Raw genomic sequence first — 25,583 nt, 5'->3', positions numbered from 1 at the left:
GCGGTTGGCTTTCCGGTTCATCTCAAAGGTGTTCAGTGAAGTTGAGGTCAGAGCTCTGTGCAGGCCACTCAAGTTCTTCATCACCAACTTTGGCAAACCATGTGTCTATGGACCTCACTTTGTGTACAGGGGCATTGTAATGCTGGAACAGGTTTGGGCCCCTTAGTTCCAGTGAAGGGAAAATCATAAAACTACATCATACAAAGACATCATATACAATTGTGTGCCTCCAACTTTGTGGCAACAGTTTGGGGAAGAACCACATATGGATGTGATGGTCAGATGTCCACATACTTTTGGCCATATATTGTAAATCATCTTGTGCAACTAGGATACTACTGGAAGTAATGTATTTCAGTAGCAAGTTTTGTATTTTAAATTTTAGTTCATACTCACTCATATTTCAGTAAATGTGTGTTTTATTCCAGTGCATTTGGTTGTGGCAAGCTAATGTTAACTCGTTAGCAAAGCAATACATAATAGCTTGGGTTCTCCACAACTAGTATGGAGGAATTTCCTGTTATCTATATCAATATCAATATCAATATTTGTTAATCAGTATTATATCAATCAGTATCTATGCAACAGTATTGAAAAGTGACCTTAAATCACCTCATGTGTTAACATTTAGAGCTTCATTTATATACTACACTGTACCATTTCTGGCGCAGTTGGAAGGGTGACTCTAGGCCTGTGATCCTTCAGGGATGTTTCTGTGAGAGCGGACTAGTGTGGCCTTGAAGATGGAGTTTTTTAAGGTGAAGGCTAATGTTGTTTTTGAAACAGAAACTGACTGACCCCTCGCCGCGGTTAAAACTAAGATAAAGGGACAGTGAAATAATTGTGATGAGAGGCAGATGTGTGATTAAAAGAAAAAAGAGAAAACTCCATCCAATGAGATTATTGTTTTAGAATTGTATAAAAGCATGGGCCACGACTATGTAAATCAGATGCTCTGCAGACCATCTCATCTTTGTTGTTTGATTCAATAAAGTCTATAGATTTTTGGCATCCAGAACCCCTTGTCTTTGTAAATCATATTTCTTATTCTGATTTGCAGAAGTATTTGCCACGACACTAGCTGGCTAACTACTGTCATGTTATCTTACCAATTAAATGTGGATTCAACACTGTGGTAAAAACAACAGATGCTTTTATTTAATCCAGCCGCATGGATGTCTGCGTATTACACATTCAGAATTACTGCATACTTTCCAGTAAATTTTTAAAATAAATTTGTACCCATTGTCAAAATCATTTTAAATGAACTTTATTACATCCTTTATTACAAATGTACATACAAAGAGGTTTAACAAATCCATCACATATACAATCACTTCAAAATTCAAAATCAAAATTCCTGGGGTAGTAACTAAACAAGCAAAAGTTTGCTGTATATGTTATTATTAAATTAAATGTTCTGACTGCGTTTTGATTTTTTGTGATGACCATACCAGGGTGTTGCACTGTTTAAGCATAGTGATAGTTCGGCCTACTCTTGGACCACTTTGCCTTACAGATGTGAAATTTATCTATTAAGATAAATAAGCATATTAGAAAACAGGCATTTTTGCCTGGTTTGTAACAAAATATAACATCAAATAACTAGACTTCAGTTGTTGCCTCTATGGTTCTGCTTAATAAACTTGAAACAACAATCCAAAGCATTCTAGTATAAACATAGTAAATCTTTTTAAGACCTGTTTCACTGGATACATTTTGTCTAGTATTTTGAAACTCCATTGTCAAAAGTGTACAGCCTGGTTTATATTACAGATATCTGCGTCTCAATGCAGACAGGTTTTTTTTTTTTTTTGAGTAAGTACCTTTGTTCAGCTCTTCGAGGTAATATCATTAACCAGGGTTGTCATGTTTCAACAAAATTTCCAGCCCAATTACATTCAAAAAACACACAAAAGACCTGAAACTAGCCCCAAAAATGTTGGCATTGGAAAAGGGAGGCATGTTTTTTCTTTTCCGCAGCCATTCCATTGGGAAACAATGGGCAGCACAAATCCTACCCCTATAGGTCACTAGTTGCACAATCATGGGACCATTAGGTGCAATAATATCTCTATGGAAGCTAAGTGGAGCAGTGAGTAGACTGCCCCATGGCTGTGCTACATCTGAAAACGCAACAAATCAGCAGAACGTCAGATTATATCTGTCAAATAACATTTTTTAAAATTGTTGGTCACTCAAAAGAGGTAATTAGTATTAAAATGGAATTGTATTGGAATAGATTGTATGGACCTGTGACTGAAACTCTTCAGAAGGAGCTACTAGACTGTACGCTGGAGGACTATATATTGTCGACTTTCAACTGCCTATTAAGGAGTTATTCACTAGATAGTAGCCTATAGAATAAGTCAAGTGTAATAGCCAATCAAATTTTGTTTGAGGCTGTGTTATTGTTAGTGTAGGCCTGCCACTTAATGAACTTAATGAAATGAACATCCCTTCAAAACACAGAGTACTTTTTGACTTTATATTATACCGCTGTGGAAGAGTAATGATTTATAATCACACTATCAGCTGCCACCCAGAAAAGGTTCCCTTTTGAGTCTGGTTCCCCTCAAGGTTTCTTCCTCATATAGTTTCATGGAGATTTTCCTCGTCGCCTCTGGGCTGTTCAGTAGGAATCTAAATCTAGATCCGTATTTTTGTAAAGCTGCTTTGTGACAATGAATATTGTTAAAAGTTCCATACAAATAAAATTGAATTAAATTGAATGAAATCAGCCATACCATTACCATAACAGTACTACTGACTGACACCAGGGGGCACACTGAGACCGCCATAGTCAGAGGCAGTGTACAGGGAAAAGGTGACATTACAGCCTCACAAGGTTGCCTGCCTGTGTTCTAACAGTTTGTTTTTCACTATATGATCAAAATATATATGGACACCTGGCAGGGCAGTGGTGGCACAACAGTTAAGGCTCTGGGTTACTGATTAGAAGGTCAGGGGTTCAAGCCCCAGCACTTCCACGTTGCCACTGTTGGGCCCTTGAGCAAGGCTCTTAACCCTCTCTGCTCCAGGGGCGCTGTATCATGGCTGACCCTGTGCTCTGATCTCAGCTTCCTAACAAGTTGGGATATGCAAAGTAAAGAATTTCACTGTGCTGTAATGTATATGTGACAAATAAAGGCTCCATCCATCCATCCACCTGACCATCACACCTATATGTGGTTCTTCCCCAAGCTGTTGTCACAAAGTTGGAAGCACACAATTGTAAAGAATGTCTTTGTATGCTGTAGCATTACAATTTCCCTTCACTGGAACTAAAGGGCCCAAACATGTTGCAGTAAGACAGCGTCCCTGTGCACAAAGCAAGGTTCATGAAGACATGGTGTCATGAAGAACTCGAGTGGCCTGCACAGAGCCCTGAACTCCACCCTACTGAACACCTTTGTGATGAACTGGAGCACTGACTGCACATCAGGCCTCCTCACTCAACATCAGTGTCTGACCTCACTAATGCTCTGACTAATGCTGTATGAGCAAACACCCATAGCCACGTTCCAAAATCTAGTGGAAAGCCTTCCCAGAAGAGTGGAGGTTACTATAACAGCAAAGGGGGATTAAATCCATATTAATGCCCATGGTTTTGAAATGGGATGTTCAACAAGCACATACGGGTGTGATGGTCAGGTGTCCACATACTTTTGGACATATAGTGTATGTTTTGTTTTATTAGCATAGGACATCTCAATTGGTAGGACAACTTGTCAGAACAAAGAGAGCTCAGGAACATTGTTCTAAAGCATTTTTTTCTCAACTGACTCAAAAGTGCTCACTTTCCTACCTTTCACCAAACATCTGGATGCAGGTTTCTAACTCAATTCTACGCTTCTTGCATGAAAAATTATCTCCTATGATGGAAATAAAATGGCTTAAACACTCAACACAATAGATTAGTTGAGGAGCCATAATGAGCTGCTTACCACAGCGGTGGATTATTGTAAATCGAGGATAGTTCCACGTTCTACAAAAGTATGAAGTATAGCAGCATAAACGGGAAATAGCAATAAAAACTGAGTGTTATTCAAATATTGTAATGTTTAGTCTAGAGAAGCTACACACTACAGTACTTGAATTAATGTGTCAGATCAGGAATTCACAGTCAACTTCTTTTAGAATATTTTATTAAATTTCCATATAATTTGTAAAAATTTTCACATACTGTTGGTAAGAAGCTACAGCTGAAAGACAATCATTACGTAGGATGATATTAACAACATATTTTAAAACTGAAAGAGCCTGCTCTAGTCTACACATAATTTATAAACCTAATAATAGTTATAGCTTTATACTTCCTTCTGAAAATTCTGCACATATTTTATCTTGTACAATTACATCTCACCACTAATTACATGTATCTTACATTTAATGTACCACTGAACCATTTATGTATCTAGTTCCATCTTTCTGCATATTAGCCTCTTTTTAAGTTAACTGTGTTGATTTGAAGTTTTCTCTCCCTTTCTATTTGTCTGTTTCAGGATGGATGCTAATCACCTTTTGTTAAAAACAACGACAAAAAATAAAAAGTAACTAAAATTAAAATGGCTAGTGATCAATGCACTTGTTGAAAATGATAAGCTGGAGGAGGTCTCCATAAACTGAACATGTTCTAGCTAGTGTTTATGTAAAGCAGAGTAGGAAAACTAAATATTGACCCTCTACTGTAGTATGAAGTGAACATGTCTCCCACCCGCACCCAAGCAAAATACTTTTAAAAGGCTAATGATTCGGAGATCAGTTTCTCTTACACCACATAAAAGGAATGTTAGAGCAGAAGCAACTATGTCCAAATATAGAGGATACTTCAGTCATTACACCTTACAGATTTACAGAGCTGTGTTCCTGCATACTGCCCTTCCAGTGATTTTTATACAAAAAAAAAAAAAAAACTAAAAAAAACCCAGAGACAATAATAAATGAATTAAAATGTGAGGGAAAATCACCAGCTATCTCTTTAGTGCCATACACAGAAAATACATTAATACAACAGATAAAAATGTTGAAATGAATTCTAGTGCTAGATTAGAGATGACTGACAGTTTTTGCCTGCATTTTTCTTTCAGTGTCAGAGCTCCTTTTAATGACTTGGACGGATGATACAGACAGTTGCGGAAGAAATGAAAGATGCATGTTACATGTTCTAATATTAAATAAATAATAATCTAAAATGACAAGATTCTGCATTGATGTTTTACACCATGAACGTTCTCTCTTTCACTCCCTGCCAGTGACAATAAGCAGGAGAAATAAAATGACAACAGACAAAGCCCATCACTTCATTATATTAGTACACACAGTAACTGCTGGACAGATGGGTATGCTCTGCATATTGGCAAAACACACAGAAAGAATGATGTAGAGTGAATTGGAAAAAGAAACATATGAGGAGGTAGAGAACGGCAGGAAGAAGCAAAAGTTCTGTGAGGCACAGATTTTGTTTTTGACCTGTACAAGTCATTTTCATGCTTTTGAAAGCCTTTTCTCTACTTTGACAGGTATCATATTCCTCCTCAGTAAATGTCTGTCTATGTGGAACAAAACTGCATTAACTTGAGCCCATTGTCAGTCAGTACTGATTTTGAATGGCGTATGTGGTTGGAACTGGTGAGACCACAATCGCTCTCTTTGTGTTGGGAAAATTGCAGTAGTCACCTGATCGAGTAGTGGAGGAGACGGACAACATGGCTTTTCCTCTCGCAGAGACTTCAATCACATTCCACCACACTGGTACATGTCCTCCGTTTTCTCCTGAAGGACCACAAGAGAAATCCCTCCTGAACCTGTTCCGTCATTCTGAGGATGCCGAAGAGTCTCCAATTCACTAATCTCTCAAATAATGACAGAAACCATGTAATCACACACTGAGTCCTCTTTTCCTATGTAAAGTGGCAGTGTGTTTACTCCGTCGTTTAAGTCAACACCCACAGTGCTGTGGTTCTCATTTGCTGCTTCTACACAACTCTCTGCAGTCACTACATACAGTAGGTCCATTCTTCAGTGCAACCCATATCTTTCACCTTCTCCTTATTTCTTTCCCCTCCTATCAATCATCTCATCGTGATCTCTTAATTACAAGTCTGTCACTTTGTTTTCCACCGCGGCTGCGATCTGCTGAAGACGATAACCAAGCTGCATCTTCTGAGCTGTGGTGTCCTCTTCTAAGGCAGTGATGATCTGAAATAAACATAGAGTAGGTATGTTAATTAAACCTTCTTTCTAGCCACTTCATCTACTGTCCATATTTAATAATCTGGTCTTACCTGGTCATAATATTTATTGATATATTTGTACAGCTCATGCAGGGCCACTAGGTAATTCAGCTCTCCTGAGTAATTCTAGGCAGAAAGACAGGGAAGTCAGGAAAATGTCTTCACATACACTGCAGGAAGCAGAACATCTCTGATTAAGATATATGAAATGAAGGATGATGAGGTAAAGCATTCCATGTACCCTGGAGTGCTCAGCTAAGGCAGAGTTCATCTCCTGATCACTAGCTGGGATGGTTTGTCTGATGTCAGCATAGTACCTGAGATATTAGAACAAACTCAATTATAAAGTCATGTCTGACTCAAACAATAATTCATTTCAGTTTAGGATTTTAAGTCAAGCATCTGCTTCAAATATCAAATATCAAAGACATGCAAAAACAGGTTTGTTCATCATACTTCTCCACCATCTGCTTATAACGAGGAATGTCTCTGGCATATAGCAGCTTGTTGATGGGGGAGTCCTGAAGAAGAAAAAGACAAGATTTGGCTTAATTTCCTACTGAAAATATGAGAGAAGTCTAAAAGTATTTTTTAAAAAGTACTTTTTTAACAACAAAACCATGTGTCACAATTATTGGCATTCCTAGAAATTCTTGATTGTTCCCATTTATATTTTACTTTTTTAAGTTCACCAGAGTATTTAGAAACTCGTAAGTGGTCATCCATTATTTCCTGTATAAAAAATAAAATAAAAAAAAAGACTGTGTTAACCATCATAAATCAGGTGATGGATATAAAAAATGCCAATATCCATTTGGGCAATAACTGAGAAGAACACAACTGTAATGAACCTGCCTGGAAAAGGACATAAGTGTATTTTGCATTATAGGGCGATGGTTAGACACAAAAACACTTCCCCAACAATTATGGTTGGAAATTTGCAGAAGATAGTAGGGGTCAAATATACTTGTGGGGTGCGTTGCAGAGGAGAGTCCACAGGAGAGGACCTAAGAACCTGTAAGATCTGGAGAGATTCTGTACTGAGGACTGCTCACAGATTTTCTGTATTTTCTCATCAAGAAATATAGGAGAAGACTCAGTGCTGTTAGGTTGGCAAAAGAAGGTTGCACAAAGTACTAAATGCAGAGGTGCCAATAACTGTGATACATGTGGTTTTGTTTAAAAAAAAAAGAAAAAAAAAAAAGAATAAATTGACTTAAGTTCCATTTCTCTAGTTTCAGCATGAAATTAACCTAATAACCTACACAGATATTTTTTGATAAGTGTTTACCCATCTTTATCAAGGGTACTAATAATTTTGGACCCGACTGTATGTTCCTGTCTCACCCTGCCCAGTTTGTGCTCAGCAATGGTGCAGGAATCCATGAAGGTCTGAGCGATGACAGACAGGACAGCGTCCACGTTGTCGGATGCCTGCACGTCAAAGATAAACTGAGGGTTCTTCACAATGTTGATCCAGAAGCGCAGAGGAAGACTGGAGCAGGGAGAGAACACAACACTGTTACTATCACATCATCAGCATTTTTGTAACCTGTAGTAGAGAGTACAGGATTGCTTTTTTTTTTTTTATCCCTTTTCTGCTACTTCCCACAGTTATCCCACAGTTTGTACAAGTCAATGAAGATTTTAGTTTTAATGAAAGTTATTGGATATGTACTTTCTCTCTTTCTCTCTTTGAGTAGCAACATCCTGCTCCTGATCCCACTCTCAGTGCACACCTCTAACCTCTAACCTGTAGCTGTTCCAAACAGGAGCAGGAAAATGTTGATTCATTATTTAATGTCATGAAACCGCAAGCTAATCAATCATTTGTAATAGTACTGGCCTCGGTTCTCAAAGTAATCTGCAAAAATATGCTTTGATCATCTGAATATAATGAGTTTGAAAAAAAAAATATAACTCAACTAAGCATATGCAGTGTCGGAACAAACGGCATATTTCTCAAGGATCTTTTCACTCAACATTTAGGTTACTCTTGAGTTCACTATTTCGTGTCACCTCCCCACAAAACAGTGGAAAAAAAATCTAAAACTAAATCTGGCCTACTAGCGCTAAATAATATGTTAAAATAGTACACCAGCATTTGTTCCTTCTTAAAGCAGAGTAACTTGCTATTTATAATGATGGTATAAAATGCGTAGCCTGTGTTAATTGGAGCCATGGACTGATCACATTGAGAATGCAAATGCATCTCTAGTGTGATGTAGAGAAAAACTGTGATTTTAAAAGCTTGTGAAAATAGTTGGAGTTTATATCACTACTGAAGTGAAGAAAAGACAAGGACAAGGGACAGAGGTCACATTTCTTCTCCAGTATTGCTGTAACTTCTCATAGTCTTCCAAAGTTCCCAATATAGTCCCTTTTAATTTTCCGTCACTTCATACATGCATCTATTCTATCAAAACATTTTAATTTTCATGCTGTGACTGTCGAGCCGGTACCTGTTGGTTTTCCAAATATGGATTGTTTCTGGGTCCGAGATGCCATGGTGAGTTGCCTGATCATCCAGCAGGTCAAAGAAGTATTTCACAGCAAGAGGAACGGGCCGACTTGTGCTCAGAATCACGGTGAAAAGATCATCAACAAACTTCTGCAGAGTGCCCTAAAGACAGCAAGCGACAGCATTAGTTACATATAATGTAGCAGCTACTGTCTTCCACCACTGTCTCAGACACACCTAGCTCCATTATCACTGAGTATTTAAGTAGGCGAAAGTGGGCCATACCTTCATGGAGAGCAGTCGTGTGAGGTAGATCTCCGGTATGGCCTTGGGCCTCTCTCTCTCTCTCAGACTGCCTCGTCTGTGTTTGGGCAGTTCAGGCTCCTCACTGGCCTTTACAAGATGCCACAGTCTGACTCCACCCTCATCTGCATCCTCCAGCATGGGCGTCTCTGTGGAGGGAAACACGCATGAGAAATCTCCCACCCAGACTCTGTAATGTGTGTGAGAAGCAGAACCTACTAAGCTAAGACATGCTGAGCTCATTTAAAATTATATATTGGAGGAAAACATCCCTAAAAATACAAGGCATAATTTTATTATTTTAGGAACAGTGGTTACTTCTGCTTATTGCTACACTTTATTCAGCCTGGAATATGAGCCAAAATGGTAGTTGTAAGCTACTGTACTATTTAAGCCAAGACAAATCTTGCTGAAATACATGTGCATCAAACACACGTGTGAAATAACCCACACTTTGTGGTCCAAGGAATTTACAGCCACAGTTCCTTTTTTTCCCAATTTGCACTAAACTGAGGTCATTTCTATTCAATTGCTCCATTATTGCCTTGTCATTTACTGCAGACGTAAACCAGAAGAGTTCCTCTCATGCTGTCACTATATAACGTCAACATAGCTTCAGAATTTAAGGTCTTGAGAGGTGCTGTTGTATGTACTCACTCTCGCCTGCCACATAGTCATGGTTGTCATGGTGGACGTGTTTGCTATGTCGTGGCACCAGAGCGACTGTAGCTCCATCAGGAACCTGAGAAGTGACAGATTATTAAAAATAAAAAAATAAGCCCGTTTGATTAAAGAGATAAGCTTGGTAAATTAATTTGGTAGTGGTACTAGTGTATAGTGCAATGACACTGTGTGCACCTTGTAATGCTGAAGTGTATTGAGGCGTTTCCAGTTGCCCTGCACCACAGATGTTAGATCTTCATCTGAGAGAATGAGGTGACCTGCGACACCTGAACGCCATTCTGCAAACACACCACCACCACAAATACAAACTGTTACAGAAGGTTTCAGAAGAAAGGAAAAAAGCAGGACACACTGAGTCTAAAATAAATGCATTTACAAATGTGTGTAATATGTATATTAAATATAGAGACTGTTCTTACCCAAGTCCAGTGAATCTGTGTGCGGTCTATGGGAGTATGAGGTTCCCTTATAGACCTGGTCTAGAATCTTCTCTTTGACTTGGGTTATAGTGTCACAATCTAGTACTTTAGCTGCTACTGGCTGAGTCTCATTCATTCCTACTCCCTGCATCAGCACGTTCAGAGTCTAGACAGAAAAAACAAGGATCGGGTGTGGGGATGTTTAGCCATTCAATCTACAATAACTTTAAATTTAGATTTACTCTCCATTGGTCGTAAACACAACATTGGACTGTACACTAATAGTCACTAATAATGCTCCCCCCCCCCCCACCCCCCAAAAGGAAAAATACAGAGTAACTTTCACTTAACAGCTGTGCATGAATCCAAACACAGTCAAGTAAAACAATACTTGAGTGAAAATACAGAGGAGTTTATCAGACAACGTTAAAATACAACTAAAACAAGGCTGTATCTCGAATGACATTCTACACTGTGCAAATAGGGCACTAGGTAGGGTGTAGAGTATCATTATATTATGCCCAATGTAGGGCACAAACAAAGAGAAAATTGGTAGCCATTCGGGGTTCAGCTGAACTTCACAGGTAAGAAATTATAAATAAAGCTAAATAGCGAGAAGAAAACATTACTGTGGGTAAACAAAATTAATATGAAACATTATACAACAGCAGTATAACCGCACTGGGACATTTCACTGTTTGTATCACTCCGCTTGTATCACTTCTAGTAATAGTTCGTTGAAATGTCAGCTACTCGATATTAATTTCTTGTTTATAGAACTGTTGTTTAAAAAAATAAAATAAAGAAGCAATATCGCACTCGCAGTTGTGCATTTAGACTGAATATTGGCATGGCTGTGATTAGCTACAGCAATCGTGCCTAAGGGCGAATCACAGCCCAGGCAATATTCAGTATAATTGCACTATTGCTTGTGTGATATTACTTAATTAAACTGTAAAGATAACATTCCCTTTAAGTCTGCCAGAAAAGAACATTTAAAAACAGAAATTTGGCAAACAGTCTGTACACTACTGAAGATTGTGTTTCTGGTTGAAAGGCAGCTCAAATGTTTCCAATCTCTAATCTCTGTACTCAAAGGCTTAAGAGAAATAAACAGGCTTGTAATGAAATTAGCTCAAAGAGTTTTGCAATAATTCACTTGCACTTATCACATATTATTTTGCTATTTTATAATGGTATGAGGTCCCATACTTAAAACATGCTTAAAACAACACACAGTTGCTGTTTGGCAGTACCAAAAAGAACTGCTTAAATAAAAAAAAAGGTCAGCTGTATTGCATAGGGTCAACAATCTACCACATAAAATGAAACTATGATCTGACTAACGAAAAGAGGCATGAATTCTAACCAGGGTGTGATACTCCAGGTCCTCTCGGAGTAGTCGGCTGTCATTGAGGGTGTACTTGGCTTTGCCAGTCACTGCGTCCACAGGCCCTTTATCCACCTGGTGCTTTATGGCTCTAAAAAGCATATACAAACACTCCCCCGCCGAGTCCTTATGAACAACAGATTAAAAGATTATTTTAATCACTAGTGCTACACATGCATTGTACACAATCATTTACACACTAACATCTTAAAATTTTCACAGTTTCACATTTTCGCATGCATTAAATGTTAATCAAGCAATCCCAAAAACTATACTTTCACTATTTTAAAAATTCTATTGAGAATGGCAACTGCTTAGAAATTCTTCATTTTGGCACTCACCCTCAGGAAAGAATAAAGACATATAGACATCCAGTTGGTCAGGAGCTTCTCCACAACAGTCTCAGTTCTGTAAGGAAAAACATATGTAAGATCAAATGCAGTTCATGTATCAACAGTGTATAAAATGTCTTCAGTCTTTGATTGGCTCCTCTCTCCCATTTACTTACCTTCGGAGCATGAGTTTGGGGTTCTTGGCGACGTACTGCTCCACCAGGTCATTGAGCAATGTTTTCAGAATGTCAGTGAAGTACTCCAGCTTGCCATGTAGGGCTACAGTGAGCAGAGAGGCCACGTAGGCTCGGTCTCTGGGAGAGAATGTCCTCTGGCTCTCCAGAGTGTGGATAAACTGAAGATTGCAGAAAAAAGAAACGATTAGACTGGGAAAAACATTAACTACACAGGAGTAAGGAAAGGAAAGATGCAAAATTCCTCTTAAACCATAAAAACCTACATTCCTCACTCTTGTAACTAAATACCTCTCAGTTTCACTGCAGTTAGTGAATAAGTTATAGCATGCACTGAATAATATGCTTCAAGTAACTGCAGTACATGCTATAAGTTTAAGGAGTTTAAGCTAATTTGTCAAATGGTGTATACTAAGTATAATTTGGTAATATACTTAAGTTATCTATAAAAATCTGAAAAAGCTATGAACTGGTATATATTTCACAATTCTGAAATATGATTGTTTTAAAAACAAAATGAGTTTGGGTTTCTTTTTCCAGAGCACAAGCATGAGATTATGTACCTTGGTGAGGAAGAGTTTGCTGTTGAGGAGGTTGGAAAGTTGGACAAGTCCCTGCTCCACTGTGGCCCGTCTGCAATCCTGCACATCCAGGTCCCTGCGCAGTGGCGACTCCCGATGACCCGGGAAAAAGATGCGCTCAGCGTACATCTTGTAATCCAGAAACGGAATCCCAGATACCACAAGATCACTTGACATGTCCATCATTTCAGTCATCAAATCTGGAATAAACATCAAAGGTCAAATACCAAGTGTCAGATTTTAGTTGATTGTTCCTAGATTATTATTTTTTATTACCTTCAGAGAAAATGAATCCTTCCCACATTAAAAAAAATAAACAAAACCTTGGAGCAAGTATATTTTTTCACATACTTAGAAAAACACTCTACATGGCTGGGATTTAAAAGTGTATGTTGGAACAAAATGGGAACAGACTTCCTGGTTCCAGTGTTTAAAGCAACTTGTTACAACTTCTCGCTCTCTTGTTTTCTCTCACCTGTAAACTCTTTCTTGCAGCGGTCTCTCACACTCGTCTCTAGATTCTCAAGCTGAATTTGAACTTTCTTGTAATCCCTCAGAGCCTGTTTACTCTTTCTCCTTAAAGAGACATTGGGAGGGAGAAAGGTGGTCAAAAAGAGTAAAGGAAAGTTAGGGACAGAGATCAAGTTCACACCAGGGATAAGAAAGCAGTCTAAAACAACAGTCCCTGGTAAAATAACTATCTCATAGAATAGGCTCCAGATGTGGAGGAACTGTTTTGAGTGTGTAATTTACACCAAATGGAAGCCTTAACCCTATTAACAGGAAATTATCTACTAGTGAGCCAGACTGTCTATTACTTACACCCACATAAATGAATTATAAATTCTACGCCATATACTTACAAAACACACACAATATGTGCACAATTCAGAACTTCAAAACCCACCTGTATATGAGAACAATGATCACAACGATAAGGACGACGAGAGAAGCCACTGCTCCAACCCCTATCTGAGCTTCCAAAGGAAAGGTGGACTGACTGAGGGTGTCATACTGCACCCTGCCCAGAGAAAAGTTCAGATTCCCCATCTGCACCTAGAGCCACAACACACACACACATTTCTCTTAAGCACCCTCCAGACACTTCCTGTCAGCAGGTTGATCTTAAAGGTCTAAAAGCAGATCAGTTATAGTTTGTACCAAAACCACAAAGTATTCAACTTATGTAAGATGCACTTTCATTGTTATGGGGTTTTACTCACTGTGAACTCTGGGAGTGCATCAGCTCCTTCTCTCTTGCGTCCGTGGCTGTGGGAGGGGGAGGGCTGCTGGGCCGGTGGCTCACAGTACAGGTGGTTCCTAGTCAGAGTTTTAACCGTACATATGCCCTCACCAATGAGAGCTACCACCTCCTCTTTAAAGATAGCTAGGTCTAGATTCTGCCCCTAAAGAGAGAGAAGGATAGAGAGAGAGCAACACAAGAAGAAAAAAGATTAGAGTGCAATAAAAGGTCCAAGTGCATGGTAAAAATGCAGATAGACTAGGAGAAAGTAAACGACCACTGACCTCTACCAATATGACTGAACCAGGTTTGTAGCGGTAGGGCTCATTGGGATTATGGCGGTTGAGATCGTAGAGGATGGGGTTAGGCTCATAGGTAAAAGACGATTGGGTGATTGCGTTAAAGTCGAAGCGCAAGTTATCCAGAAGAAACTCCACCTGCATGTCAGCTTCTAACATCTCAGAGCTTACACCAGGGCTACGACACAGCAGTAGAGAGGAAGTGTTCACCTCACACCGTTCTTCAAACTGAGAGAGAGAGAGAGAGAGAGAGAGAGAGAAAGAGAAAGGGTGCATATTATTATTTGGGTCATGTAAAGCTTAGACTTTATAAATGGTAAAACCTGTTAAAACACAGACACTTTCAACAACTATAATGTCTGAATCAGAGTGCTTGCAGGTATTCACAAAATACCTTAATGTACACATATGTAAAAATAAATTGTTTACTCATGTTTATACTACATCAAAGAAAATACGAATCCACATCAACCTTACACACACACACACACACACACACACACACACATGTTGGAGTGTGTGTGTGTGTGTGTGTGTGTGTGTGTGTGTGTGTGTGTGTGTGTGTGTGTACAGTATCAAACGTCTTCAAATGTTTTGCTGCCAGATGAATAATAGCATAAAACCATAAAAGATCTTAGTTTTAATGTTGTTTCAGACAAATTTCTTTAAAACTCATGGACATGCTGTAGTATAATAGAATAGTCTCTACTCACATATTTGCCAGTGTTTTCTGGACCATCTACTTCAGGAATTATTCTCTTGTGTCTCCACAGTAAACCATGCTCAACACCCACAGCTGTAACACTTCCTCTGTTTCTCCTTCTTCTACGCCTGCTACCTCTTTTCCTGGTCATGGTCACTCGGATCCGTGGCTCCTGGACTACGTCCAAGTTGTGGCCAGACACGCTGATCACACGACCACCACTGAAACAGGAAGTTGTTTTGAGGAAATCAGATAGCGTTTCGTAACATAAATGGGCTGTAAGTGTGCACAATATACATAAAGCACGTACCTGATGAAGCTTTTTGTGGGTGTGGCTTGTGTTATATTAGGATCTGGGGTGTAGAGAAAGTGGATGCCATTGAGATAGCGCTCACGGTTGCCGTAGCGCACTGTTACTCTGTGCCCTCCAGTCTGGTTGCTGGCTCCAGTGACACACTCGATCCTGCCTTCCTGAACATCTGACACACTAGAGAGAGAGAGATTTTTAAGATGCTTATATTATTTAATAGTCACTTAACAACACAATATAGAGGTTCTGCAATGTATAATCATTAGGCCGGTCATGATTACTGCATAATCACCTGACCAAAATTATTTGAGTTGGCAGCACTTACGTTCCAACATTGTTAAATGGCTCGATCACATGTTACCATCACAACAAACACAAGTGTGTTTTCATCGGTTTGATTGGAGACATTTTGACAAATTTTGTCATTTATCTTTTCTAGTCAGATTGCGTGCATTAAAACAACGAAAAGATGAATCTGTTTTTTTGATACATCTTAACTTTGGAAGTGATTTGAAATGTATATGCCAATTTGTGCATGTATTTTCAGCATGTATTTTGCTGAGCCGAATAATCTGAAGGCAAACAAAAAGGTGGTATTCAAAGGCACTAATAGCATAAATCTAAAACAAAAACAAAAAGTCTTGTGGTTTGGCCATGTAGTTTATTTCAGTTAATTCCTACTTATCATTTTGGTAAACATAATTGTAATTTCATCTTTATGTTCCAAAGTTCAGTGTTCAATACTTAGCTCTTTGTTATAATGAAAGATGGTATTATTATTGGGCTGATACTATAATTGTCTTATATATTGAATAAAAAAGAGAACTAAATCACGAATTAAAGCTATTATGTGAGCTATTATTTCATGATAAAGCCAGGCCTAAGGACAAGAGCAGCATCCAGCACCAAGACCGACACCAAAATAGTAGAGTGAATTTCCTGAGAACTTCATTGTACATTAAAACTAGACTTAAATTTAAAAACATTTTTTTGTATCCGTACTATCTGATCTCTAACAAGGTTTTAGTTTAATAGTATTTCTAGAACCTGGGCTATTTGTACTAGCATGAGAATGTTTCAGTGGAGACTAGTTGTCTACCAAATGCTGCAAATGTAAAATGTAAATACAATAATTGAACTCAAAATCATTACTGAACTGTATTATCTAATGTTATATTGTTTATTTTACTTATATAGAAATTTTTTTCTATGTGTAAATTGTGTGAGTGTATCACTTACATGAGACAGGGGACATCGCCCAGCAGCACGCTGATGTCACTGGATCTGCCGGTCAGTAACTTTTTGCCTTTGATGGTGAGAGAGGTTCCTCCTGCACGGGGTCCTCTCTGGGGACTCACCATTTCCAGCACTGGTTCCTGCTCACACACAGAGAACAGGGTGTTACCATTCTATACACATTTTTTCTTATCACCATACAGAGAACATTAAAGTGTTACTAAGGCCATTTTCTCTCTGACTGACCTGGTAGCTGAAAGTCTGAATGGAGAGACCTTTGTGCCCTGCACCAGATACTGCTACTGAGACGTGACCTGACTTCTCCTCTCTGCTCTCTCCTGTTGTACACACAATTCTACAGGGAAGGGAAAAAATGACATGTGAGTGAGAATAAAACAGACATGAAGTGGATATATTGGCAGTGTGTGTTATCTGAGTGATTACCTGGATGATATCTCATACAGTTCTGGTATGACTGTACAGGAAATGCCAGCCACAGTGACTGACTGTAAGATGTCATGAGCTTTCTGGCCCAAGTTGGAGCCACTGATGGTGAGAGTGGTGCCTCCCTCTCTCAGCCCTGTCAGCGGTTCGATCTAAACAAAACGTCCACACAAACTCCATGTTTAGAGCAAAGTCTCTCTTAATGATGCTCTATAAATGTAATGTGTACACCGTACATGAATGCATTACTAGATAGTATGAAAATGATTTCTAAATAACTTACAAAATGAATGACAGGAGCAGGACATTTGTCTTTGACACCCGTTGAGCAGGCCTCTTTGTGCACACAGCTTGAATGAACCTCACCGCACCACACACAATCGTACTTCTGATCTGCTGTGTGACAACGACTGCAGTCTGAACGGCCCACTGAACAGTTGTACAAAGTTACTGCAACAAACAGAAAAGCTCCAAGTCAGCAAAACTCAGTGTTGTTGTAAGTTGGGGCTGTATGGATAGTCTTACCCTGAGCCATAAATAAATAATTGTCAGATTTAAAGTCAGGTACAGCAGATTTGGATTGTAAAAGGAGGTAATAGGAAGTGTGCACAAATTTGACTGTCTGAATACTATTGAAATAAATAATCCATATTCAAAGATAAAAAGTTACATTTGAATGTTTAAGATTTATCTTTTAGTTCCTTGAGTCTATTCAAATACATTTGGGTAAATGGCCCTTGTGCTGCTTGATGTAAAAGTCTATTTTATTTATCACATGCTTAATTTTATTGTGTTTACCTTTATACATGCATATATATATAACCTTAATGTGGACAAACCTATGATATTCCTGTGATTTTCTTTGCTTTTATATAATATGAATGCGTAGTGTAGCAGAACTGCTAATGTATGTCCTGTCAGTTGCAATATAAAATAATAGGGCATTTAATATTATGTAATATTATTAATACTATGTGGTTAATAACAGTATTATTGCATTTGAACACTAACTGTTTTAGGTAATTCAAATTCTAATGCAATTTTAAAGGAACCCAACAACCTTATTCAGCACTATTACACTATTGTTACATTTGATACGGAATCTTTTTAAGGTTAAAGCAAAGCTGAGATAAGGTCAGTTCCTCCCACTGGAAAACAGGTTGAACGCAAAAGGGCAGAGCAGACACAAAGGGCTCTTTACAAATACAAATGGTTAGCCTCAAATGAAGCATGCTTTCAACAGTCTGATTTAGAAAAAGTACATAATTAGAATGCTCTGGCTGCAATATTTCATATCTGTAGCTCCCTCTCTTTCCCTCAATGGGCAGAAGAACAGCGATGGTCTCAAAGAACTGAGTGTTCTCTTCCAGTTCCAGAAAAAACCCAAAAGTTAAATCAGGGCCACTTGGCCAAGGATTAAATGAAATCTCGTGTTATAATGTGCTTCTCTGAGCTTTACTAGAGGCAGCAGTTTAAAGACCACAGGCCACAACAGCAAGAGACTATAAACTCGTCGCTTCACCAGGACTCTCTCTGATACAAAGCCTGTTTCTGCTACTGGCCCTGTAATAACAACTTCCCCTTGGGTAAACACACATTCACACAGTGCAAAGTGAAAACACAGCTGCTGGGGAGCTCATCTGGAACAATTAGTTTCCCACTACTGAAAAAACAATGCTTCTATGTTGGAAAAGCAGGTGAGTGAGAAACACCAGCATTAGCATGGTGAGCATCACAAAACAACCACAAAGAGAGCATCTGTCTTTCTCTTCCACTCTTACCCAACGCTACATAATCATATCCCACAGCCCTTGAAGTTTTTGACATTCTGACACATTGATGTTATAACCATAGCTTGAGGTACCAAACAAAATAGACACTGACATTTAAGATAGTTGCTACTTTTAGAATAAAGTAAATACATGAGGCCTGCTAGCCTCTCTCTAGAGGTCTACAGAAAGAAATTCAGTGAAAATAAACCACTACTCACCAAAGAGGTCATTAGCGCTGTCCACATGAAAAGTGTCTCTCCTCTTCACGTACACCATGGCGTTGTACTCCTCCACCAGAGCTGAGTAGGAATACTGTGGAAACAGTAAAAATTTATGTTTCGGCTTAAAAGAGTCGTGGCTGGCTTCACACTAGTGGTGGGCAGATTATCGGAGACATAGGAATTTGTTAAAAGATATTTAAAACACCATTTCTATTTTTACTATTGTGCAAAACTAGTGGATTTTTTTTCCAGAGTGACCTGGTTTTGTACTGAAGGCAAACTGATTTGAAGCATAGCATTTTCTGAATATTTCAAAGTCAATCATTGATTAGTTTCTAAATTTGTTTTTAGTATTATCATCATTGGTATTTCTAAATTTGTTCTCTGGTTGTCATTTGTTCTCTGGCTGGGTGAGGGTTAGGCCTCCATGGATCAGACTTGATGGCCAGCACACCCCACAGATGTTCGATTGGATTGAGATCTGGGGAACACCTTAAAGTCTTTGTTACGTTCCTCGAACCATTCCTGAACAATTTTTACAGTGTGGCAGGGCACGTTGTCCTGCCGAAAGAGGTCACTTCCATTAGGGAATACCGTTGCCATGAAGGGGTGTACCTGGTCTGCAACAATGTTTAGGTAGGTGGTATGTGTCAAAATAGCATCCACATGAATGGCAGGACCCAAAGTTTCCCAGCAGAACATTGCCCAGAGCATCACACTGCCTCCGCCAGCTTGCGTTCTTCCCATAGTGCATGCTGGTGTTGTCTCTTCCCCAGGTAAACGATGCACACGCACCCGGCCTTCCACACGATGTAAAAGAAAATGTGATTTATCGGACCAGGCCACCTTCTTCCATTGCTCCGTGGTCCAGTTCTGATGTTCACCTGTCCATTGTAGGCACTTTTAGCAGTGGACAGGGTTCAGCATGGGTACTCTGACAGGTCTGTGACTACACAGCCCCATATGCAACAAGCTGCGATGCACTGTGTGCTCTGACACCTTTCTATCATAGCCAGCATTAACTTTTCAGCAATTTGTGCTACAATAGCTCTTCTGTGGGATCGAACCAGACGGACTAGCCTTCACTCCCCACGTGCTTCAGTGAGCCTTGGGCGCCCATGACCCTGTCGCTAGTTCACCGTTTGTCCATCCTTGGACCACTTTTGGTAGGTGCTAACCACTGCACAAGGCCTGCCGTTTTAAAGATGCTCTGACCCAGCCATCTCTCTAATCCTTACGCTTGCCCATTTTTCCTGTTTCCAACACATCAACTTCGAGAACCGACTGGTCGCTTGCTGCCTAATATATCTCAACCCTTGACAGATGCTATTGTAACGAGATAATCAATATTATTCACTTCACCTGTCAGTGGTCATAATGTTATGGCTGATCAGTGTATATAAAGCTGACAGTTTGTTTCAAAATTTTGTATGTATGAGTGCATGTGTGTTACCTGGTGATGCTGACAGGTAATGTCAAAGAGAGAGGGGTTCATGTCATCTTGCTCTACATAGGCGACCACCACCACAGTCCGTCCCTCAATCACCAAGACACACTCGTACTCTAAGTCTTGGTCCTAAAACAAACAAACAAACCAAAAAAAAAAAAAAATCTTGCTCCAGTGCTGGTGTCTTTGTGTGTTTATCCTGGTTCAGATGTGAGTTACTTGAATGATGCACTTGTTAAACAATGCAGAAATATGGATTGGCTGAAAAAAATGTGTAGGTGTTACTTAGGAGAGGAGTGTATGTGTGTTTTATACCTCATAGAGGTGAAGGTTGCGGGCCAACAGATTGATCTTCCTCACTGTCTGTACAGGCAGCAGTGGTGAGCCCTGAACCTTCTCAACACAAGGACACGCAGACGAACCCCAATTCTCAAACAATCCCTCGTCTCCCTGCTTACACACACACACACACACACACACACACACACACACACACACACACACACACACCATCCAATATCACCAAACAATTTGTAAACATAGGGATTGAAAGCAAAGCTGTTAAAATGCTCTGATGATAACACCTAAACAAAGCAGCTGAACTGAACTGATAAAGAATGAAATGGGCAGAACTTCTGAAGTTTCACAAGTTGGCAATTCTTAGGTGCATCCAGTAGGAAGTGAGCTTGCTGGGAGAAATTTCCACTCATGTGGACTCACCGGTAGGTCTGCCATGTCATAGTGGTAGTCTGTCTCAGAATCCACATCCAAGAGATGAGGGTAGCCAGGGGAGGCGTGGTCTAATTCTCCATCACCTGACAGCACCGTTGCGGCTGAAAATGCAGTTGTGTCATTTTCAGCCATGCCCATTTCCTCTAGGGGAAGGTGAAGCACCTCCGTTTCAGTTTCATCTGCTTCGTTCTCTGAGTGAACAGGCAAATCAGATGGTAGGACAGCAGGTACTGTAGGCAATAAGTACAAGACGTCTGGTTTAGAATCTGCTACCACAGTCTCGGGACTCTCTGATTGTGTTATGTTTAGAGTTTCAGTAGGAGGCTCAGCCAGTGGAGGCAATTCTTCTACAATCTGTGGACTGCTAGGTAATTCTGGAGCATTGGTTACTGGTTCCACCAGTGGCGTGACTTCTTCAGGAAACAGCAACACCCCACCTTGTGACGGTGACACTGATGGCAACTGCTGGTCCTTGGCTGCTGAGTTGATGAGTGGTGGCTCTGTTTTCATGCCAGTGTCCAGACTGGAGATGGTGATCACAACACTCTTGGCTTCGCTAAGGGCTTCTCCCTCTGTCTCAGAGGCTAGCAGAATCTCCTCTGAGGTACGCTCCTTCAGAACAGGCAGCGTGGAGGCTGAGGGAGTTGTGGTCGTGATTTGGGATGGGGGGGTTGGCAACATGGGGATGGTGGGAGCAATGGTGGGTTCAGGAACTGTGGACAATGTAGTCGGAGTGGAGGTGGTGGCTGGTGCAATAGTTGTAGTTGCCACTGGTGTAGTTGTAGTTGTAGCTTGAGTGGTTGGAGTGGTAGCTGTAGTGGTTGTAGTAGGTACAGTGGTTGTGGTTGGAGGCTTAGTAGGTGGTGTGGTGGTATGGAGTGCATGTTTCAGGGAGACTGTTGTAATCTTGACAGGTGTACTTGGAGGAGGGGAGGGTGTGGGAACTTTGAACTGAAAGTAGAGGGAGACAGGGAGGGAGAAACGGAAAGCAAACAAAATAAATAGAATATAAATGGAAAGCAAAGTAATCATAACTGAGGTAAAAAGCATGTTCTCTGAAGTTAAATATGGCTTGGATTTTCTTTTTATGTGTATATTAAAGAATCATCACAAGAAGAATGTTTGTTAAATTCACTCACTAGCAATACAAATGCAAAATAAAGCAAATGAGCAATAGATGCTTTTTATGATAAAATGCAAATAAACTGAACTTGTAAAATGACTAACAAGGTAAATTTGGTTAAATGATTAATAAAACTTAAAACAGGCAGCAATTAAATTATCATTACCAATTACAAAAACAAACACCTATGCTATGACTCTGACACACACAGACACACACAGACACAATAAAATGGCTGGTTTGGGACAAGATGACTCACATTTTCGTTGTAAATGATGACCCCTTGCTCACACTGTGATTTGTGGGTACACACATGCTCACGTACACACCAGTTACAGCCCCAACGGCTGGACACACATCCATGACAACTGCAATAAAACAAACAGAGCATATAATTCTGACACAACAAACCTAAATATAAAAGAGCAAAAAATACTAGACTTGATAATCTTAATTAAATTCCTTTTCAATCAAAGAAAATAAACTGGTGAATCAAATTATGCCTAGATTGGCTGGGCTTAGGTGAAGGACCACCAAAACAGCACCTTCTGACGATTATCAGAAGTGTGTGTGTGCGTGTGTGTAAAACTCACGGCATACTCCCTGAGAGCTGTTTGACAACTCTGCAATCATAGAAGTTGAATTCCCGAGAGGTCACAATGACATCACCAAACCGTAAGGATAGTGTGACTGTTAGAAAATCTGGAGGAAAGAAAAAAAAACACAAGAGAGAGATTATTTATGTGTGGAAAAGAGAGACAGAGTAAGAGAGAGAGAGGGGAGAAAGAGAGAAAATAAGTATAGTTAGGTTACTTTTTAGGTCTAAATGTGCGAACGGGTTCTCTAAATATTTGTCAAAGCTTATCATGGACGAAAGGGAATTTAAAGTACAAAGCTCCCTATCCAAAATCACTACATTCTTCAAAAACAGAGTGAGAGAGAGCAAGTTTCCACACAGAGTCAAAACAGATATAATAGGATCCATCTGCACTGAATGCCAGACATAAACACATCTGACCAACCTGCATGTAAGCATGTGTGCATGCACACACACACACGTACGCACACACACACACACCACACGTTTGGTTTCATACTATATCTAATTTTGTACATTACAAATCGAAAGAAAGAAATGAAGAAACCACATGATCCTAGCACAGCACTATAATGTGCATACCATATGAAAACATACACTCTCTCACTCACACACTCTAATGTGCATATACTATATATAACTAGATGCAAATGATATAGAGTATGACAACTGATACTGTGAAACCAGAGTGTCATAGTACTACTGATGACATTAAACTCACAGATCCTGTGTGCCTCACAATATACCATAACATTTTTGGCAACTGACTGACAAAGGACAATATCTTACAGCAGATTTTAGTCTTAAAAGAAAGCAGCTGTATATCTAAACTTTCAAGTGCATCCAAATCCATAAAGACCACGAAAAATCTGTAAAATGCAATGCTGAACACTGATGACCAACCATTTATTCAGCCTGTCTGTTTGTCTCTCTCTCTCTGTCTCTCTCTCTCTGTCTGTCTGTCTCTCTCTCTCTCTGTCTCTCTCTGTCTGTCTCTTTCATGAGCAGCCAGGAGATAACATCTCAAAATAAACTATCACTCCACAGGAATGCTTTCAAAGTTTTAAAGGGGTGTGTGGCAACTTCTTTCAAATTCCTGAATGTAGATTTTGTCTTAAGTTCTTTATCACAGAATATGACTTATGAAAACATACAGTCATAAAACACCACCACCCCTCCACAAAAAAGCACAACAATACATATCAAGTCTGACCGCACTGATGCTGTCAACGCAATTCCAACACACAGCTATTATTAGAGACGAGTAACAGTCTCCAGCCTTACTCACTATGGGAATACATCCATTACACAGCTCAACCAAGAGAATCCTGCAGCAATGCAGCTAATGTCAGGTTTGCAGGTCTGTCTCACCTTGGCCGGGTGACACAGAGGGGACTCTGTGGGGGTCTGGTGAGGGGCAGGTGACCCCGCTCTCAGTGATGGTGGCAGGAGAGGGAATGTCTTGGAAGAAACAGGAATATGATTTCCCATCCTCGAGCCTCGGGAGACCAGGAATAGACAGGGTGATCTGAGGAACGAAAGGAGTAAGAGTTACAATAATCAAATTATGTCACCGTTTCATATTTCATTCGGTGTGTCAAAACTGGACTGGACCAGTTTGCCCCTCTCCACAGGCACAGTGGTGGAAAAACAGCAATTATGGCTTATGCTTAAGACTGAAAGAAACATGAACTATAAAGGACTAAAGAGTTCTAATTTAAGAAGTTCCTCAAATGTTTTGAATTTTGCCTTGTTTAATCAAATAATAGCATAAATGCACACACAAAACATTTCCTCATATCGCAAATATTGCTACATTCCATCTTATGCTTGTTGGTTCCTTCTGTATGTCTCAATCTCCTCCCATTTTTTGTGAACTATGAGCTCTTATCCTCAGCTATTAAATCGAACTCATGATTAATGTTGTTATTCTTCCTCATTATACTGATATGCACTTCCTCAATAGCCATCTATTGCTCACTGTGACAAAAATAACAAGCAAATTTTTACACTGCCAAGATTTCAGTCCTAACACACACTGAACTGCATGCACATGGATGCATACTCCCACATGTGCACAGTGATATCAGTGAGTATTTTTAGACAGACAGCACCCTGAAATAGAGAGGAGGGGCAAGTGTGTGAAAGACGTACTGTCCTGCTCTCCTCTCTACTGATGTTTGATGGTGTGATGGTTTGTACAGTCAGACACTGTGGCTCCATATCAAAACTCCACAGCCACTGATCAGCCTGCTCCCCACGTGCACACTCGCCACGCCGACCACACCTGAGACAGGCAGAGAGAGAGGAGGATATTATATACAATCATGCAGTGGGTGCTTGACTCAAGTCATTCTGGACACAAGAGATGTGAAAAGGATGTGTATTGCATTTACTGACACTGATGAACTGTTATAATCCTTATTGTGTGTTATAGCTCTATATCTTGTAACTATATGTGTGTTATCATATCTGCAGCCCTGTCCCAAATCAAGCACGCTTGTGCTCCTTATTTTGTTTTCATTTACTTTTGCCTGATGCTTTTATCCAAAGTGACTTGGTGGTAGCTTAGTGGTGCTGGGATTTGAACTCAATGTTCCGATCACTAGCCCAAACCCTAAAGCCACCACTTCCCCATTTTTGTGTGCCTGTGACCTCCACAAGGATCAAGGACAATTCCCACAGTGGTGATTTTATTTTGTGTATTAGTTTAGCATTATAGCAGTATAGCCACTGCACATAACAATACCAGGTGTGAATAACTATACATCTCAGCTGTCCACTTGTGATCAGATCATTGGAGAAGGATGGTAATACCAAGTCTGAATAGTTCCAATGTAACCTCAGCTGCATTC

At 39.8% G+C, this 25,583-nt stretch overlaps 1 protein-coding gene across 5 annotated transcripts in view; it reads right to left on the bottom strand.

The window, feature by feature from the left end:
- Positions 1-1,254: 1,254 nt before the first annotated feature.
- plxnb1b (plexin b1b) overlaps positions 1,255-25,583 on the bottom strand; it is a 79,387-nt gene continuing 55,058 nt past the window's right edge. For 4 of the 5 annotated variants that reach the window (XM_026912846.3, XM_026912854.3, XM_034311880.2 and 1 more), the window contains exons 9-40: positions 24,883-25,015; positions 24,100-24,256; positions 22,724-22,832; positions 22,390-22,498; positions 20,996-21,958; positions 20,591-20,728; positions 20,282-20,404; positions 18,826-18,919; positions 17,119-17,285; positions 16,836-16,987; positions 16,638-16,746; positions 16,395-16,531; positions 15,156-15,332; positions 14,856-15,066; positions 14,128-14,370; positions 13,824-14,006; positions 13,508-13,656; positions 13,076-13,176; positions 12,583-12,800; positions 12,002-12,180; positions 11,835-11,901; positions 11,473-11,619; positions 10,104-10,269; positions 9,859-9,962; positions 9,658-9,742; positions 8,983-9,149; positions 8,699-8,859; positions 7,584-7,731; positions 6,693-6,757; positions 6,478-6,553; positions 6,288-6,362; positions 1,255-6,201 (exon numbers count right to left, since the gene is read on the bottom strand). In XM_026912846.3, coding sequence (XP_026768647.3) covers positions 6,097-6,201; positions 6,288-6,362; positions 6,478-6,553; positions 6,693-6,757; positions 7,584-7,731; positions 8,699-8,859; positions 8,983-9,149; positions 9,658-9,742; positions 9,859-9,962; positions 10,104-10,269; positions 11,473-11,619; positions 11,835-11,901; positions 12,002-12,180; positions 12,583-12,800; positions 13,076-13,176; positions 13,508-13,656; positions 13,824-14,006; positions 14,128-14,370; positions 14,856-15,066; positions 15,156-15,332; positions 16,395-16,531; positions 16,638-16,746; positions 16,836-16,987; positions 17,119-17,285; positions 18,826-18,919; positions 20,282-20,404; positions 20,591-20,728; positions 20,996-21,958; positions 22,390-22,498; positions 22,724-22,832; positions 24,100-24,256; positions 24,883-25,015 — 5,218 coding nt within the window. In that variant the 3' untranslated portion in view covers positions 1,255-6,096. The remainder of the gene's footprint in view (positions 6,202-6,287; positions 6,363-6,477; positions 6,554-6,692; positions 6,758-7,583; positions 7,732-8,698; positions 8,860-8,982; positions 9,150-9,657; positions 9,743-9,858; positions 9,963-10,103; positions 10,270-11,472; positions 11,620-11,834; positions 11,902-12,001; positions 12,181-12,582; positions 12,801-13,075; positions 13,177-13,507; positions 13,657-13,823; positions 14,007-14,127; positions 14,371-14,855; positions 15,067-15,155; positions 15,333-16,394; positions 16,532-16,637; positions 16,747-16,835; positions 16,988-17,118; positions 17,286-18,825; positions 18,920-20,281; positions 20,405-20,590; positions 20,729-20,995; positions 21,959-22,389; positions 22,499-22,723; positions 22,833-24,099; positions 24,257-24,882; positions 25,016-25,583) is intronic. The other variant, XM_026912864.3, reaches the window with a different exon arrangement.

This window comes from Pangasianodon hypophthalmus, chromosome 2 (genome assembly GCF_027358585.1).
Source record: "Pangasianodon hypophthalmus isolate fPanHyp1 chromosome 2, fPanHyp1.pri, whole genome shotgun sequence".
Taxonomy (NCBI): domain Eukaryota; kingdom Metazoa; phylum Chordata; class Actinopteri; order Siluriformes; family Pangasiidae; genus Pangasianodon; species Pangasianodon hypophthalmus.
This window is presented reverse-complemented; position numbering and strand designations above follow the sequence as displayed.